The following is a 17,960-nucleotide window of genomic DNA, read 5'->3' on the forward strand; positions in this document are numbered from 1 at the left end:
GCGCGAAAATGCCAAATATGTGGAAGGCTGGCGCTGCCATAATTGGCCGGCATTTTGCCCGTGAAGGCTTTAGAAGTGTAACTTGCGGCTCGGGGGCTCCTTCCTTCGTTCGGTCAGCTGGAGAAAGGGCCGTAGGGGCCTCTTTCTTGGTTTTCTGGCTCCAGAACGCTTAGTATTTCATTATAATATTTTATTTGTGATGCTTCGTTTTATCTTCTCTGGTGGCTCGATGACATCTTCTGCTCTTGCAACACCAACCGAACTGTGACTTGTGGCGACCGTATTGAGGACCTCCGTTCTAGATCGTCTAGTGAAAAGAAAAGAAGGGTCCAGTCCCCGCCCAACGATAGCCTGTCCGTCCAATCGCCACTCTAAACATTTAAGGAGGAAATGAATATTAGGTGGGGGAACCTCTGATAGTCTCTTCTGGCACGCATTTGGGTCTTTCTAACTTTCCTGTCTTTTCTTTTATATATATATAATTCCCCCTGTCTTCTCAATGGCCTTTTCTTTCTTTGTGCACGGTGTTCTTGATATCATCATCGACATCCTCAAGAATGCCATGCATGTTCCAGCCTAGCAAAGCCAGGCCTCTGAACAGACAAGTCATGTGGCCGCAGGTGGGCAGCGTGGAAGAGCAGGTGGAGCGTGTAGATTTGTAGGTAAAATGAAGGGGTTGGGGATGAATTAGAAAGACTAGGTGGCCTGGTGGGTAATATCTCTTTTAAGTGCAACTTCGGGGAGGGATGTGGGGTCCCAGCGGGCAGTTGATTGACAAGCGACAAGAGCCAGAGTTTAGCAAAGGCTGGCAAGCACAGCACAGGGACACGGTGCCGGAGCCCCCCTGTGTCACCCTTGGTGTGGGTGTCACTTCTTGTCTTTGTTTTCTAAAAGCTTCCAAAATGATGTTTCATGTGCGTGCACTACTTTTAAAAATAGCCACTGGGATATCCCGCAAACAGAAAAAACAAAACAAAAACCAAAGCATTGTCAATCGGTCAGCCGGTGAGAAGTTTCCACAGGTTCCGATGTCCAGAAGTTCTTCCGAGGATCGGGTCATGCGGGGCACCCAGAGGGGTCCTGGACCTCTCCCTCTCCCTGGAATCTGCTTGACCAGGTCCCCCGTGATGCCCATTCACTGGCAGCCGAGGGAGAGGAAGAACACAGAAACAGGTAAGATGATGTGGAAATCTGAACACAAAACGCCCACCGTGGGGCTTCCTGACCTAGTGTAGGGGCTGGAATCAGACAGGACATACTTACTGTACACTAGCAGTGTCCCCGGGTGAGCAGGGCACCAAGGGGTGCAGTAAACCAAGTCACCGGTGCCCGGAGAAACGAGGGGGAGGGGAGGGGAAGGACACACGGATGAGGCCCTCACGGGCGGGCTCATGCCTTTCAATGCTGAGACCCACTGGTTGGTAAATCTCCAGGTCTCCTCTGCTAGCCTCACCCTGCTAAAGGCCGCTTGATTCTGCTTTGAGGCCCCAGGCCTGGACCCACGTACCTTTCTCCCTGCCTCTCATCTGGCATCCGAATTCCCCAAGTCAGGCTGAGGAGGGAGGCTGATCCCACACAGATCCCTCAGAAGGTGAGTCCACCAGGCTGTCCTCTTGCAAGCACTCCTGCAGGGAAGCAGAAGCAGGGAGCCCCAGGCAGGTGTGGCCATCACAGGCCAAGCTCTGGGGTCAGACTGCCCCACACTTACTTGGGCACATCAAATAAGCACCTTCGAGCTCTCTGCCCTCTCCTGTCAGGCTGGGAGGAACCTCTACCCAGCACAGGGACAGACCTCCAGGAGAAACCAACCCAAACTCACCTCACTGCCATGGAGTTGATGTCAACTCAGAGCGACCCTATAGGGCAAGGTAGAACTGCCCCTGTGAGTTCCTGAGACTTGTAACTATTTATGGGAGTAGAAAGCCCGGGCTTCCTCCCTTGGAGCAGCTGGTGGTTTCAAACAGTTGACCTGGAGGATCGCAGCTCAACCGGTCACCACTACTCCACCAAGGCTCCCTAGGAGCATGCAGGAGGAGGTCCAACCAAGTCCACGCAGGCCCCGTGGTCTTGACACCACAGCACCCTATGACAGGACTGGGTGTCCCATGTCCTTTGGGACATCCAGGCATACCAGAGCTCTTGACACCTTCCCCATGATCCTTGTCCCCATAACACACAGACAGACAGGCAGACAACCAAGCAGTCGCCATTGAGTCAAATGCGACTCATAAGCTTTCAGGTCTTTCTTCTGAGCCACCTGTGGGTGGGCGCCAGCTTCCAGCCTCTCATTTAGCGACGGAGCACTGCACAGATTGCACAGCTGTGGGGCTCCTGGCTGGCTTTCCATTGGCCCCAGCTGAAGTGTCCCCTCCCTCTCCCGCCCGGCCGAAAGGGGGAGTCACGGCTTACCTGCTGCTGCAGGTAGCCACAGAGCTCCGTAATTGCTGCTAGCAGCAATTCCAGTTCCTGCGCGTGGGCCCTCAGCTCTTTGGCCTTCTCCGTCCCTGCGCCCTCCTTCAGCTGCTTCCAGTCTGACAGAAGGGCAGCCAAGTCAGCACCAAAGAATAAACTGGCCTTCGCGATGCCCAGCACACGGGCTCTTTTGGCCATCACCAGTGCCGTGCCCTCAAGGCCTTGTTGCACCTGTTGGCTCCTTCGGGCTGGGAGCTGGCCAGTGGTCAGGAGCTGCTTGGTAGCCTCTGCCAAGTGAGGGTGGGCCCTGAGTCTCTTAAAGGCCTGCATGCTCTTCTCTGCTTCCTTCATGCTGTGTCTGTACTCGAGGGCAGCCTTGCCAACAGACACAACCATGGAAGCCACTGTTCCCACAACCACTTTGATACTGCTGGTCTGAGCTTGAACTTTCTTACTGTGAAGATGCTCAAAGATGCTGGTCAAGATGCTGGTGACCCCAGTGGCTGCCTGCAGACCTTTACTAGCCGCAGAAAGCACCAGGCTTCCTCCTAAGGTTACTCCAGGCAGGGCTAAGCCCAGGATCCTCATAACCCCAGAGGCAGCTGCGATGGAGTTGACCACCATATTGCTTTTGGTGAATGTTTTGTGGGTGGAGTCCAGATGGTCGGCCAGGGCACGGAGCTGGCGGATACGCCCTTCTAGATCGCATTTCAATTGGTGGAACTCGTCCAAAAACTGTCTTTCTTCAGCCGACAGAGGCACAGCTTCTGCCTCCCATAGGAGGCAGTCATCCTCCATTCTGTCGGCAAATAAAGGAAACACATGGGAATCAAACTCCCAGCTGGAATGCCAACTGCCTAGTCAGCCAAAGGTGGTTTCTGGATGTTCTCGCCTCTCCCATCTCCCTACACACACATCCCCACACACGCACACCCCACACTCCCCATTCCTCTGGCCTGTTTGTAAGGAGTCTGAGCATTCCATTGGGAAATTCGGTCTTCCCTAAGAGTTCCTAGTTTCATGAACAAAAGAGACAAGTAAGAGGGGTATCTGCCAAGGGGCAGAAACCTGGAGAACTGCCCACTGATCCTCTCATTTTCCTGAGCCCACTGCACCCCCCTCCTGGCCTGTATGACAAGACACCCAGGCAGCTCTTGCCAGGCACCACTCACTCTGCTCTGCCCAAGCCCACCAGAGGTCTGCCCACCACGCACGCCACCCATGCCTTATCTGTACAGAGTATCTAAGTCACGCTCTTTACCTGCTGGGTTAAGAAGAAACCACCCAACAACTGAAGAAGAGTCCACGCATTTGAATGGTGGTGTGGGAGAAGACTATTCAAAGTACCATAGACTGCTAAAAGGAGAAACAAATTTGTTTTGGAAGAAGTATAGCCAGAGTGCTTCTTAGAGGCAAGGATGGCGAGACTTGGTCTTACATACTTAGGACATGCTGTCAGGAGAGACCATTCCCTGGAGAAGGACATCATGCTTGGTAAAGTGGAGGGGCGGCAAAAAAGAGGAAGGCCCTCGGCGAGGTAGACTGACACAGTAGCTGCATCAATGGGCTCAGACATAGAAACAATTATGAGGCTGGCCCAGACCAGGCAGCGGTTCCTTCTATTGTGCACAGGGGTTACAATAGATTGGAACCAACGCAGTGGCACCTTCAGCAATAATAATAATACCCGACAACAACACAATACACATTTTTCTCTAATGCACATGGAACGGTTTCCAGAATAGACCACATTTTATGTCATAAGGCAATCATCAGTGAATTTTGGAAGACTAACATATTCAAAGTATCCTCTCTGATGAAATTGGGCTCCAGTAACAGTAATAACAAGGAAAATAAATGCATGGGGAAAATTTAACACATCGCCAGAAAGTGCATATATTTAGAAGAAAGAAAAATCGAAAACCAAAAACTTAATCCTACAACTTGTACAAGTAGAAAGAGGGAGAACAAAAGAAAATAAAAGCAACCAGAAAAGGGAAATAATAAATATGAAAATTAATGTAATTGAAAGCAGAGAAGTAATAGACTCAACAAGGAGCAATAACATTCATAGGAGCAATAACATTGATGAACGACTGGCCAAAATGACAAAGGACAAAAGGAGGAGTTGCAAATAACCAAAACCCGAAATTAAATTGGAGACATGACAGCAGCTCCTATGGAAGTCAAGAGAATCCTAGGCTATTGTGCAAAACTGCATTCCCATGAGCGTGAAACCTAGAGGAAACAGATGCATTTCTAGCAACACCCTGCTCACCTAAACAAACACGAAAATAGGTAGAAAGCCTAAACACACCCATCACAAATTCAACAACTCTCTCACTACCATCAAGTTGATTCCCACGCATTGGAACCCTACAGGTCTGAGCAGAATCGCCCGTTTCCAAACCTGCACCTCTACGGTGGTAGAAGACAAATCACTGCCTTGGGGTCAGTGCTGCCTCACAGTGCACCCCTGAGGGGCTCCGAGACTGTAACTGTTGATGGGAGTAGAAAACTCCGCCTTTCTCACGAGGAGCCGCTGGTGGTTTTGAACTGCCGACCATGCAGATCGCAACTCAGCTCGTAATCAGTGGGCCACCAGGACTTCTACACATAACAAACGAAGAGATGAAACATGCCATTAAAGCATGGCCACCGACATCCATGACCCAAGGCACCCCTCTCGGTCATCTTGTACTGTGGTGCCCGTGTGTGGCTGTGACGCTGGAAACTGGGCCACTGGTATTTCAAATATCTGCCGTCAGCCAACGTGAACAGGTTCCAGCAAAGCATCTCTGCTAAGAACAGACCGCGAAGAAGGAAGAGTCTACTTCTCAGGAATCAAGGAAGCATTGTCAAATACTGAGAAACGTGTGACCAGAGGCAGCGCTCTGTCAGAGAGACGGACGGAAAATGAGCCCCGCAGGTCAGAAGGTGTTCAAACGACGGCCGAGGAAAAGCTTCTCACAGCAGAGGCCACAGAGATGACATGAAGGGAGTAAAGCTGTCAGGAGAAAAGGCTTTGGGTCCTTCATTTGCTGACGGGCACAACTCGAAATGAGAAGAAATCAGTCACTGGGACTTGGCATGTCAGAAGTATGAATCTAGGAAAATTGGAAGTGGTAAAAAAATGAAAAAAATAAACAAGGGTTTCTGGGGGCAGGAGGGGAGAAGTAGGGGATAAATGGGAGCTGATCTCTAAGAGTTCAAGAAGAGAGAATATGTTTTGAAAATGGTGGTGGCAGCCATTGTACAAGTATGCTTGATCAAGTGGAACCACGGATGGTTGTAATATCTGTAAGAGCTCTCAATAAAATGTAAAAAAAGTGAAACGAAAGATGGAGGTCCAGGGCATTGGTCTTGCTGTTGTTAGGTGCCAGTGAGTCGGTTCTAATCCGCAGCATCCCTTTGTACAGCAGAACAAAGTACTGCCCGGTCCCCAAAACACCGCCCCCCACCCCATGCCGCCTGTCACTGAACCTGTGGTTGTGTTGGTGTCGGTCCATCGTGCTGAGGGCCTTTCTCGTTTTTGCCGCCCCTCTACTTTACCCAGCATCACTTCCTTCTTCAGGGACTGATCTCTCCTGACAACATGTACGAAGTAGGTGAGACAAAACCTCGCCAACGTTGTCTCTAAGGAATATTCTGGCCGTGCTTCTTACAAGACACCTTTGTTTGTTCGGCAGTCCATGGTACTTTGGATAGCCTTCACCAGCACCCTAATTCAAGTCCATCGGGGCTTCTTCGTTCTCCCTTGTTTAGTGTCCATGTTCACATGCAAATGAGGTGATTGAACAGGCCAGAGCTTGGGTCAGGGGCACCTCAGTCCTTAAAGCAACCTTCTTGCTCTTCAACACTGTAGAGAGGGCTTGTGCAGCAGAGGGCAATGCAGGCCCTGGGCCGTTGTTCCCAAGAGCATCGATCATGGATCCAAGCAAGACCAAATCCTTGACAACTTCAATTTTTTCTTTATTTATCATGATGCTTCCTACAGGTCCTGTTGTGAGGATTTGGGTCTTCTTGACCTGGAGTTGTCATCCACACTGAAGGCCGCAATCCCTGATCCTCCTCAGCAAGTGCCCCGAGTCCTCCGCAGGGTCTTAGCAAGCAAGGCTGGGTCGACTGCATGTTGTAGTTGTTAATAAGTCTTCCTCCAATTCTGGGGCCACGTTCCTCTTCGTACCACCCAGCTTCTCAGTGATTTCCTCGGCTCCCAGACTGAGTAAGTATGGTGAGAGGATAGAACTCAGTTGCCCGCCTTGCCTGATGTTAAACCATGCAGAACGATAGAACACAGTATCAGATATTGTCCCCCTGCTAGTCATTAGACTTTCCGTGGCTAATTTTTCAGACGTGGTCTGCCTGTTCCTTCTCTCTAGTCTGTCTTAGTGTGGAAGCTCAGCACAAACCTGTCCACCATGAGTGACCCTGCTAGGACGTGAAACATCGGTGACACCGCTTCTCGCAGGTCACCGCAGAAGCAAACCACCACAGTCTGACAGAGTGGCAGACAAGTGGTGCGACACAGAAACTGCCCAATGGGAACGCAATTTGGTGTATAAACTTTCATCAAAAGCACAATAAATAAAGTCAAAAGGCAGGGTATCTGGGAGGGCAGATGGAAGTAGTTCGGCCTTGGCCAAAACGATGGAGAGGGCAGGGCAGTCCTGAGGGATAATTTTTGAGTCTTGCACAGAGAAACGACAGATTTGTCTATGTAGATGGGACAGTGGGGGAATGCCAAGCCCCTACGGACTTAAAGAACCTGGGGACTAATAAAGGGAGAAATCTAGGGAGAGCAGGAGAAGCTGGAACCGCAGGTGTTGAGGGCAGAGTCCTGTGTACGTAGAGGTGAGCAGGAGGGAAGAGACACCGGGTCCTACAGTACATCCTCCATTGAGATGACCTCACAGTTGACTACTCTAGGTGTATCCTTGCTTCTATCAGGTGCCACATGTCAAGCGGATGAGCTTGCTCTTTCATGTAGGAAGTTAGGGACCCCGGGGTCCAGGTCTCTGTTGCCCCAGAATTTCTTGTGGGGAAGTGTGAAGGGACCTTTCTCAGCCCAGTTGGCTTTCAACGGAGAGCAGCATGAGAAAAGGATGTTTGGGGCCAAGCCACGCCCACTCCTTCTGGCTCTTTCCTCATGCCAAGTGCGATGGGTGCATTTTTTCCAGTGGGAGCTGAGGAACCTGAGGGTGACACAGGGTCTTGGTTCAAGAGAAACCCTAGAGGGGATCTAAACTGTGTTCCTTCATTTTGGATAAGAAAAGTGAGGCTCGGTAGAACTTCAGGTGACGGCTCAGAGCTTTCTACTGTCTCTTGCTCTTTCATCTATGAGTTGATGTCAGAAATGCATCATAAATATATATGCATTCTCTCTTATTCTCGGCAGCTATTAATATCAAAATGGGGTCATTCTGCTACTTGAATGTTCAGTAGAACTTACCCATAAAACTAGGTTTGAGTCAGAGGGGATTTTAATTATTGATTCAATATTTCTAATGATTATTCATTTAAGTGCTTTATTCTTGAGCCTATATCAGACAAAATGTATCTACAAAAGCAAAAATAAGCATATATATGCTTATATAGCTATCTTTTAACAAATCTCTCTCTCCACACACAAACTTTCCTCAAAGGAAAAGCTTAAATACTAAACACACTACCAAGGCCTTTAGTGCTGATGAATTAATGAGCTTAAGCCCCAACCAAACCCAGTGAAACTCATTGACATTGAGTCTATTTCAATTCATGGCGACCCTGTAAAACAGGATAGAACTGTCCCTGTGAGTTTCCGAGACTGTATTTCTTTATGGGGGTACAAAGCCTCACATTGCTCCTGCAGAGCACCTGGTGGTTTTGAACTGCTGACCCTGCAGTTAGCAGCCCAATGTATAACCACTATGCCGCCAAGTTCCCTGAGCTTAATCCCAAGGATTGGGTAAATAGCAGATGTAAGTCAATGTACAGAGCAGGCCACCAAGGGCTTCTACTGGGGAGGGAGTGGGATGAAGGCAAGGAGGGTGTCCCTGCTGGGGAGCCACACATTTCCAGATGTCACAGTCTAGCCCCGTCTGGTCCCTGTGTAGGAGCAAATTGTATCAGGACAGAGCGAAGCGGAGATAGAGCTGCAAAGACTGACAACACCTCTTGGCATTAACCATAAAGTTTTATTTTTACCCGGTGGACAAATAATGGAAGCCTGGGTTTTGGATGAAATGGTCTGCCTCTCTGAGCCCCAGTACGTGTTGGGATCTTAGCCCCTGTGTCTGTAGTGGAATAGAATCACCTCCCAAAGGAGTCCTGGTGGCATCATGGTTATGGCATTGGGCTGGGATCCACAAGGCAAGCCGTTCAAAACCAGCAGCCACTCCGCGGGAGGCAGACAGGGCTTTCCGCTCCGATAAAGAGCGAGTCTTGGAAACGCACAGGGGCAGGTCTGCAGGGTCGCTACGAAGCAGCATGAACTCGAGGGCAGTGAGCTTGGTTTGCTGAGATCATGTAAGTGAAAGTAACTCACCAATCTGTGCAGGCGGCTCTTGAACCTGGTCACTTTTGAGTCATATAAAGAGCAGACCGGAGACGAGGCAGACTGTACCCTCGGGGCCACTGAGGCTACATGTGAGGATCCTCTACAAGCCGGGGAACCACCAGCAGACCTCAGAAGCCAGGAGAGGGGCTCACAGAAGGGGACAGCACACCAATTCCCATGGCCAGCCTCCTGCACGCCTGTTCTTTATAACCACCCACTCGGGGTGTTTCTGCTGCAGTAGAAATCTAGGAATCAGACACTTGGTTCTTCATTCAACCAAGTGCCTCTGCAATGCATCCTGTTTGGGGCAGCGACCCCTCCTGGCTGTGTGCAATGTTGCAGCCAGTTCTCTCTATGACTTAGGTTCAGACTCACAGGGACCCAGTGCCCAACAAGAGACACCGCCTGGGCCTGCGCCGTCCTCTCAACTGTTCTTAGGTTTGACCCCATTGTTGCAGCCACTGTGTCCTTCCACCTCGTGGAGGGCCTTCCTCTTGTTCTCCGCCCTGGGCTTTCCCAAGCAGGGTGTCCTTCTCCAGGGACAACAGCTCCAAAGTAGTGTGAGACCAAGTCTCGGCTCTACGGAGCACTGTCTGTGCATCTTCAGAGACAGAGGGAGAGAGAGAGTGTGTGTGTTTTGGAAGTCCCTGGTACCTTCCACGTTCTTCTCCAGCGCAGAATGCACATGCTCAACCTTCATTCCGTGTCCAACTGTCACGTGCACACGAGGCGATTGACAATACCACGGCTTTCCTCAGGCCCACCTCGGTCCTCAGGGGAACCTCCTTGCTTCTCAACTCTTGACAGAGGTCTTGTGCCACAGACTGACCCGATGAGAGACCAGAGACACCAAACCCGAACCAAGTTCACGGTCACAGAATCCCTTTGGACTCGGACTGACCTGATGGGGCAGGTGGAACCGCCCCTCGGAGGTTTCTGGGACTGCCAGTCTTGTGGACACCTCACCCATGTGCTGAACTCGCTCAGCAAATGCTTGGGGATTGCTCGTGGCATGAAGGCACTCTGGTGGCACCGCAGTTAAGCACGTGGCTGGGAACAGAGAAGTGGTTGGAAGCATCAGCTGCTCTGTGGGAGAAAACTGCTCAGAGTCAGAATCCATGACAGTGGATTTGGCGTTGTGCTGTGAGTGGGCGAGGCTGTGTGGTCATGGTGTGTTGTTGGATCAATTCTAACACCTCATGGTCCTGCAGGACACAGCAGAGCTGCCCTGGTCCGGTTTCCAGCACTGTGTCTTTATGGGATCCTTTTTCCCGCAGAACAGATGGGGTTCAAACTGACGACCTTTCCATTCAACTGACAGCCGAGCGCTGCACCGTGGTGCCACCAGGGCGCCTGGCCATCAGCATCCCCAAGCACTGAGTCCCGGCACTCAGAGACCCAGTAGAAGTGAGGTCCCACAGGGAGAAGGTGTCTGTTTCCAGAATCTTAGTGCCCAATGGCATGCCCCTCTCTCTCAACATCTTCTCCAAAATACAAAGTTAGCCTCAGAAAACACTTTTTTCCTGGAAGCTTATCTAGTTACACATATAACTGGGGGAGCAGGGTCCACATCCTGAGGATCCGACAGCTTTTCCGGAGCTGTGACCCACACACCCAGTCTTGGGGTTACCTCTGCAAATCCACACCAGGCGCAGCTCCTCCCCAGTCCTGGTCGCCCAGCAGCCTGGGAGGCGCCAACTGCACGTCCATTTTGTCCTCGGCAGCATTCAAGCCATCTCCACACGCCGGATGGTTTTCTGGTTGGGGATGTGGAAGACAGGTTACTCCAGTTTCTCGCCAGACCTTACAGAACCCATTCACTGCTACTGGGTGCATTCCGACCCACGGCGACTGCGGCAGTTACATCATCTGGTGTCCACTTGGGACTTGAGAGGATTAAGAGTGAAGGGGTGGAGTCTAGTCTGTCAATCAGGTCATAGCCAATGAGGCCTCTGTGTGGGCATGGCCTTCCCCTGAGAATTCTGGGAATTCCTGGTATTTTCCTCCTTGGAGGCGGGAGAAACTTTCTCTCTCTACTTACTGCCTGTGAGACATCCCTGAGGAGAAGCCACAAGGACCTGCCCTGATGCAGCCCAGGGAACTGGAGGAGCCACATGAAGACCCCTGCTGGCACTGAGATGCTTACAACACCACTGGATCCAAAGATTTTCTACCCACTGGCCTGTGATCATCCTGCACTCAAGTGTCATTGCATGCGTTTCATGAGTCTGAAGAGGACTTTATATATTGGTATCCGACATATGGTCTAATATCTGACTTATGGGCTTGGACTGGCAAGGGGTTGGTAAGCTTTTTAATGTACAATTACCCTTTATATAAAACTCTCTCTTATACACATATGTGTGTCCATGAATTTGTTTCTGTACTACCCTGAACTAACACAGCAACCCTGTAGGACAAGGTAGAACTGCCTGTGTGGGTTTCCAACATTCTGGTTCGTTTGGGAGCAGAGAGCCTCACCTTTCTCTCTCAGAGTGGCTTGGTGGGTTTGAACAGCTCACCCTGTGGATCGCAACCCAATGGGTAACCACTATGCCACCAAGGTTCCAGACTAGAGGATTTATACATGTAGAATCAAACAAGAGTACAATACTTACAATGGAATCAATGGTCACAAGCTATTGCTTTCATGGTTTTTGTATAGAAATCATTTTATTAGGGACTCTTACAGCTCTGATGTACAATCAATACATCAATTGTATCAAGCACATTTTACATATGTCACCATCGTCATTTTCAAAACATTTTCTTTCTACTTGAGTCCTTGGTATCAGCTCTTCATTTTTTTACCTCCCTCCCTCCCTTGATGATTTATAAATTATTTTTATTTTCATATCGTGCACTGACCGCTATCTCCCTTCACCCACGTTTTTGTTCGTTGTCCCCCTTGGAATGGGGGGGCAGTTATACATCGATCATTGTGATCAGTTCCCACTTTCTTCCCCGTTTCCCCCTCCTCCCAACACTGTTCCTGAGGGGGTTCATCTGTCCTGGATTCTGTGTGTCAACAGCTCTTATTTGTACCAGTGTAGATGCTCTGGTTTAGCTAGATTTGTAAGGTAGAATTGGGGCTATGAGAGTGGGGGTGCGGGGTGGGGAAGCATGAAAGAACTGGAGGAATGCTTGTGTTTCGTCAGTGCTGTGCTGTCCCCTGGCTGGCTCGTCCCTCCCAGTGTAACTCACTTACAGCCTATCTTGACATGCTTTCACATATATGTCACGCTTGGGTCATCACCGCCCAGAGAAAGATAGAGAATGTGTTGCTTTGTGTCTCCCTGTAAACACCACGCCCATCCCCAGGCCCCTAGTCTTCCAAGGCCACTGCTTCCTTAGCTTGTTCTTGGAGTCATTTGGTTGGCTTCGTGCAATTAGTATAATGCTTGTGAAAGTCATTAAAGTTGTTGTGAGACCAAGTTTTTAGGAAAATAAGTCATCACTGCCATGTAGCATGGCCTGGCATTGGGCTGTGTTCCGTGCTACTGGACCTAGGGCTACTCTGAGTCGGAACTGACTCGCCGGCCCCGAGAAATGAGCAACATGTAGTATTCCGTTATAGAAACATATTACGATTTGTTTATCTATTCATGTATCAGTGGCTGTTTGGGTTGCTTCTGCTCATTGGCTTTTATGAATCAAACTTCTAGAGATGAGAATTGTATAATCGCTTCTCGGCCTTTTGTCTAAGATCATGTGTAGTATCTGTTCTTATCAGAGAATTGTACATGTCTTTGCTGGACATATCTACAGGCAGTCCCCAAGTTAAAGATGAGATCCATTCCCAAGTGTGTCTTGAAGAACTTGGAGGTACACCCGACAGGTACAAACAGTGTGTATATTTCTAGAGAGAGTTCGTAGTTAGCCTTGCTTTTCGTGCAGGATGAAGCTCCACAAAACCAAACCCAACTCGCTGTCATGCGACCATAGGTCAGGGAAGAACTGTCCACTGCGGGTGTCTGAGACTGTAGTTTTTTATAGGACTAGAGAGCCTCGTCTTTCTCCCGAGGAGCAACTGGTGGTTTCTAACTGCTGACCTTGCAGTTGGCAGCTACGCACCAGATCTCCGTAGGAAAAGGCTCGGAGCCCTCTCAATGACTTAGCAGCTGCGTACGCAGCGAGTGAAGGGTCATGAAGAATTGCCTGTGAGTAGGGGTGGTTCATTCACTTCAAAGTGAGGGGAAATTTACTGAAATTGAAATGAGGCTTCAAAGACGCCAACACTCTTCTCAAAGACAGCAGCTGACCGCACTGTTTTGAATGTTTGTGGCTTACACCAGTCCTACCAGTAATCTAATCTCACAGGCCAGGCTCCAGTAGGGCTCACTCTGCCTCTTCCATGTCTCCCACTCCAGGGCTCCAACCCATCAACTTTCCCTTGCTGGTAGCCAAGACCAATCACCCAAATTATAAAAACGTGGCTGTTTTGGTTTTGCTTCGTTGGCATGGATAGGGCCAGTTCAAAGCTCTGGTTAAAGAGCAAGTAGGAGTTGTGGAAGTCAGATGCCCCGGGCCCAGAGACTGCTGTACAGCCGCGCCCGTAGGAGTAGAATGGGGGGCAGGGGGGTTCCCAGGGCAAACACGGGTTTAGCTTTCGTGGCTGTGCCAAAGCAATTCCGCTGATGGACAATGCCAATAGTCGGGGAGCATTCCAGTCGCTCCACGGTCTCACCAGTGAGAACACTATCAATAGGACGGATGGAAAACGGAGACTGGCAGGAAGGGAAGCAGGCAGAGCAGTGAGCAAAGGGTTGAAGCCTATGGAGGAGGTGGGAGGGAGGCTTGGGGCAGAGAGCTGCAGGGTGGTGGGCAGGAGGCAGGATGGAAGGGGGCGGGGTCAAGGATGACTTTAAGGCTGGGCGTGAACAAGGTGACAGTGAAGATTCCATTTCTGACATGGGAAAATTTGCAGCTAAGGTTTTGGGAGGCAGGGTGTGTGTGTGTGGGGTGGGGCGGGGGTTCAATTCAGGGCATGCTAAGTTCGACATGCCCAGCAGTCAGCCAGGTGATGGTGAGTAAGCCATGGACCTATGAATCGGCCATGCAGTGAATTATTTAAGGTGACTCTCCCAGTCTGAATTACGCCCGCCAAACGATCTTCCTGCCCCTGGTGGAGCGGGATAAGGACGTGGAGGGAGATTATTGATTGGACTATACGACTCCGCGGTGAGTGACCGTGTACAGGAGTCATTGTGATTGCCAGCCTACTGGGTCTGCAAGGAGCCACCTCAGAAGCAGGAAGCGGGGATCCCACTAGTGGTGAGAGAGTGTGCCCTTTGGACCTCTAGATTTCTGAGTACAGAACCTCCTTGATCCAGGAGGTAGCTGTGACCCCTCAGGAGTGACAGGAGCAGCAGCAGCAGAACCAGGAGCCAGAGCAGGAGGCAGATCGGTGGGCGCCCCGTCCCCAGAGCAAGGAAAGCTGAGTGCTTTGGCCAGGAGGCTGGCCTAGGCGGTGAAGTACCTCTGAGCTCTTGATGAGTGGGGCCGGGTCTGCTGACCGTCGGAGCTAGAACGGAGTGCCTTTGAGTGTGGCTGCCATCGGCATGGTATGCTCTTTGGGCATTTACTGGAAGCCCCAATAGAACTTGGTGACGTCGCCTAAGCCAGGCAGAGCCGAGGTTGAAAGGCTGATGGCCTGCCTGTGGGCACAGCAAAGAAGAAACTGCCCTGACTGAACCAGTGTATCCTGAGCACTTGCCACCTGAATTGTAACTTCTTCAACAAACCCGGGGTCGTGAGCGCTGTCTGCGAGCTAGTTCTCTGTGGTCCCTGCATCGAAAGATGGAACCCAGCCACAGAAGCAGAGTGCCGCGCGAAGGACAGCTGGTGTCAGAAGTGGGTTTAAAGGGATGGAGGGTGGAGGCATGTCTGCTCTCTGCCTGTGGCAATCAGGACATTGGACTGAATCCAGGACCCCTCCAACATTTCGAACACAAGAAGATGAGGAAACCAGAGGTGGAGAAGACGGGGGCCAATGATCGCGGAAAGAAAGAACCAACAGCTGCATTCTGGAAGCCAAATGAGACGTTTGAGTGTGATTGACATGTCTTGTCTATCTTTGCGGTTTTGAACTCCCTGGGCCAGTCTGTGTCCCACCTGGCTCGTACCAGCAAGGATAGCAATGGCTTCTGCTTTGCCCTCTGTGGTAGTTCCATAATCTGGTGTCAATTTGAGAGGATTAAGAGTGAAGTTTAGCCTGTCAATCAGGTCCCAGCTTGATGACCTCATTTGGAAGCACTAAGGCGATAAATAGCTCGCTGGAGGCAGGAATCAGGTGGTTGAGAAGACACATGGAGGGAGACTGATGGAGCCACGTGGATACCCCTGCCAGTGCTGAGATGCTTGTGATCTTCTTGCATTCAACGTCATTGCATATGTTGTGTGAGTTTAAGAGGAATTTACAGACTGGTGTCGGACATGTGGGCTAATATTGGACTTATGGACTTGATCTGGGCTGGGCTGGGATGTCTTCTTAATGTACAGTTACTGTTTTTATAAAGCTTTCTTTTACACAGATGAGTGCGCCTATGAATTTGTTTCTCTAGTCTACCCGGACTCACCCACCCGCCAATGAAAGGGCTTGCAGCGGAAGGGACCATACCTCTGCAGGCTTGAGATGCTCCTGTTGCCATGATGCTCCCAGGAGTCGCTCGACCCGTCCCCTCTTGCAGGATGGCAGGCGTCTCGGTGGAGAAGAGATGCGGCTTTCTCTTTTTAGAGGAGAAAACAGAAAGTGAATCCACAGGATGATCAAGCTTTTTGAGCTCCAGAGAATTCATCCACCTCCGTGAGCATCCCCGTGAAGGAAGTCGGAGAATGCTTAACTGATAAACATCAAGGATCAGGAGTCTCTATGAGGTGCAAACGACTGACAGGCTGCTCGCTGCTGGCTGACGGTGGAAGGCTCCAGTTCACTCAGGGTGCCGTGGAAGAAAGGCCTGGTGATCTCCTTCTGAAGAATGATTGAAAGCCCTACGCAGGGCAGTTCCACTCCGATGTACATGAGTCAGAGGGAGTCAAGGATAACCGGCCTTGGTGGCAACGTGTGCCAGACATGTGTGTACAAACCCTGTTTATCTTCAGTTCTCTCCTGTGAGATGGCATCGGTGCAAGTGTCCTCCCCATTTTACAGAAGAGGAAACTGAGGCACGGGGAGGCCAGAAGCACAGGATGGCTCAGTGAGGGAATGAAGGTGTGATTCCAGCCACTGTACAGTGGTTTAAAATGAGGTAAGTTTGCTCACCTCTCCCCCAAGGAGACATTTGGCAGTGCCTGGGGACCATTTTGATGGTCACAACTGAGGGCAGGGGGCACTACCAGCATCTCCTGAGTAGAGGCCAGGGATGTTGCTCACCATCCGACCAGGCACAGGACCGCTTCCACACAGAGAATTATTCGGCCCAATGTGAATAACACCCAAGTGGAGACACCAGGGTCTAGAGCCCCACGAGAAGCCTGTGGAACGGAAGGCAGAGGCGACAGACAGCAGGGAGCTCCGGGCTCTGCTCAGGGCTCCCTCTCCTTGCTCTGGGGGTGCGAGGGAACAGTTAGGGTGGGAGCAGGGTAGGTTGATGGGGGATCCGAGAAGCTCTTTCAGGGTGGGGACTCTTAAGAGGTTGTGACCGTCCGTCTTTGGCTGTGTGCAGAGGTTTAGCTCCATCAAGTTCTGCGGGGGCTCCTTCTCCCAAAAGCCAATACCTCACGCACACAATCCAGCCAAGACCTCAATGACTGAGGCTGCAGCGCTGACAGAATCTCTTGATCTTTCTGAACCCCCACTCCCTTTCTCAATGACTCCTGACAAACGTACGACCCAGGACACATAAAGATGGTATAGTCCCCAACCGCGTCCCTTTCTGTTACCTTCTGTCTGTCCGATTCGGTCGGGTCCGAGTTAACAATGAGGGAACTCTTTCTTGGCAGTCTGGCGACAAGTCACCCACATCTCTCTCCTACCAAGATGTCACTCCCAAGTCACCCTTCGGTACAAATGCTGGGAAAATCCCCTTGGCCAATGGGCTTCCCGTATATTTTAAGGGCCAAGCCATCTCCATCTAGGACCCTTGGGGTCACCTTGGGAGCAAACCACGCAACTTGGTTAGCCCGTCTGCCAGGTGGCATGCTCAGCGACCCCCCCGTGACAGAACAGAACACAGCCGCCTCGGAGTGACCTAAACTGACTTTCGTTGGGACAGAGTGCCAGGGCGTTTGCCTACAGAGCTGCTGGGTGGGCCTGATCTCCCGATCTTTGGGTTCAAAGCCAGGTGCCTAACCGTTCCACTGCCAGGGTTAGACGTAACACACGCTCAATGCGGGTTTTCACTTTAACGTCAAGCAGCCCCGCCAGGGGCGATTCCCTCCCCGCTCCATCATGTAACGGAGTGCAGCCTCAGACTCTCCCAGGCTCACACGCTGGGAACGTGACAGACAGGGTGGGGAAGAACTCTGGTTGGAGAACCGGCTGCCGAAAATCCTGTGGAGCCCATTTCTACACTGACTCCCGTGGGGACCCCAGAAGCAGACTACCTACCTCCTCTCCGCGAAGCCCGCTCGCTCACTGGCAGCCGCGATCTTCCCCGCCCTGAGGCTTCTCAGGTCAGGCGAGGCTGTGACTCGGCGTCTGGATTGCAGATGGACAAACTTGAAGGGCGGCGTCTCTGTCCCCCCACCACCTCCCAGGCCAGAGGAAGATTCTGGAAGCTCTGCTGGTTGGCTGGCTCGGAGCAGGAATTGCGAAAGTGAGCCGAGGTGAATAGCTGTTGGCACAGAAAGGACACATGACCCAACTGGACTGAAGAGGCCAGCCTTTGGCGTAGAAAGGTCACATAGCAGCTCTCACCAGACCTGGGCTTGCTGAGAAGGGGTCCAGCCTTTTCCTAATTGTTGCCCGAATGCCAAACCAAGGACAGAAGGCCTGAATTCCAAGCCCCCTCCCCACCCCCTTCCTTCCGAGCGTTGTCCTGGACAGTATCACGAACGTCCAAGATTCAGA

The 17,960-nt window shown here is 51.1% G+C and overlaps 1 protein-coding gene, 1 long non-coding RNA gene and 1 pseudogene across 2 annotated transcripts; 1 reads left to right on the plus strand and 2 right to left on the minus strand.

The window, feature by feature from the left end:
- Positions 1–1,547: 1,547 nt before the first annotated feature.
- On the minus strand, positions 1,548–3,264 carry LOC142450665 (apolipoprotein L6-like). Its single transcript, XM_075552637.1, has 2 exons — positions 2,410–3,264; positions 1,548–1,625 (listed from the first exon to the last, which is right to left on the minus strand). Exons 1-2 carry the CDS (start codon positions 3,208–3,210, stop codon positions 1,548–1,550), a joined length of 879 nt encoding a protein of 292 aa, XP_075408752.1. The 5' UTR covers positions 3,211–3,264.
- A 4,763-nt stretch (positions 3,265–8,027) lies between these two features.
- LOC142450720 (uncharacterized) lies at positions 8,028–17,634 on the minus strand. Its single transcript, XR_012784952.1, has 3 exons — positions 17,499–17,634; positions 15,570–15,678; positions 8,028–10,707 (listed from the first exon to the last, which is right to left on the minus strand). It is a non-coding gene; the product is annotated as an uncharacterized LOC142450720 (long non-coding RNA).
- On the plus strand, positions 12,632–12,748 carry LOC142451979 (U2 spliceosomal RNA; annotated as a pseudogene).
- Positions 17,635–17,960: the final 326 nt, after the last annotated feature.

Source organism: Tenrec ecaudatus, chromosome 6, assembly GCF_050624435.1.
Source record: "Tenrec ecaudatus isolate mTenEca1 chromosome 6, mTenEca1.hap1, whole genome shotgun sequence".
NCBI classification, from domain to species: domain Eukaryota; kingdom Metazoa; phylum Chordata; class Mammalia; order Afrosoricida; family Tenrecidae; genus Tenrec; species Tenrec ecaudatus.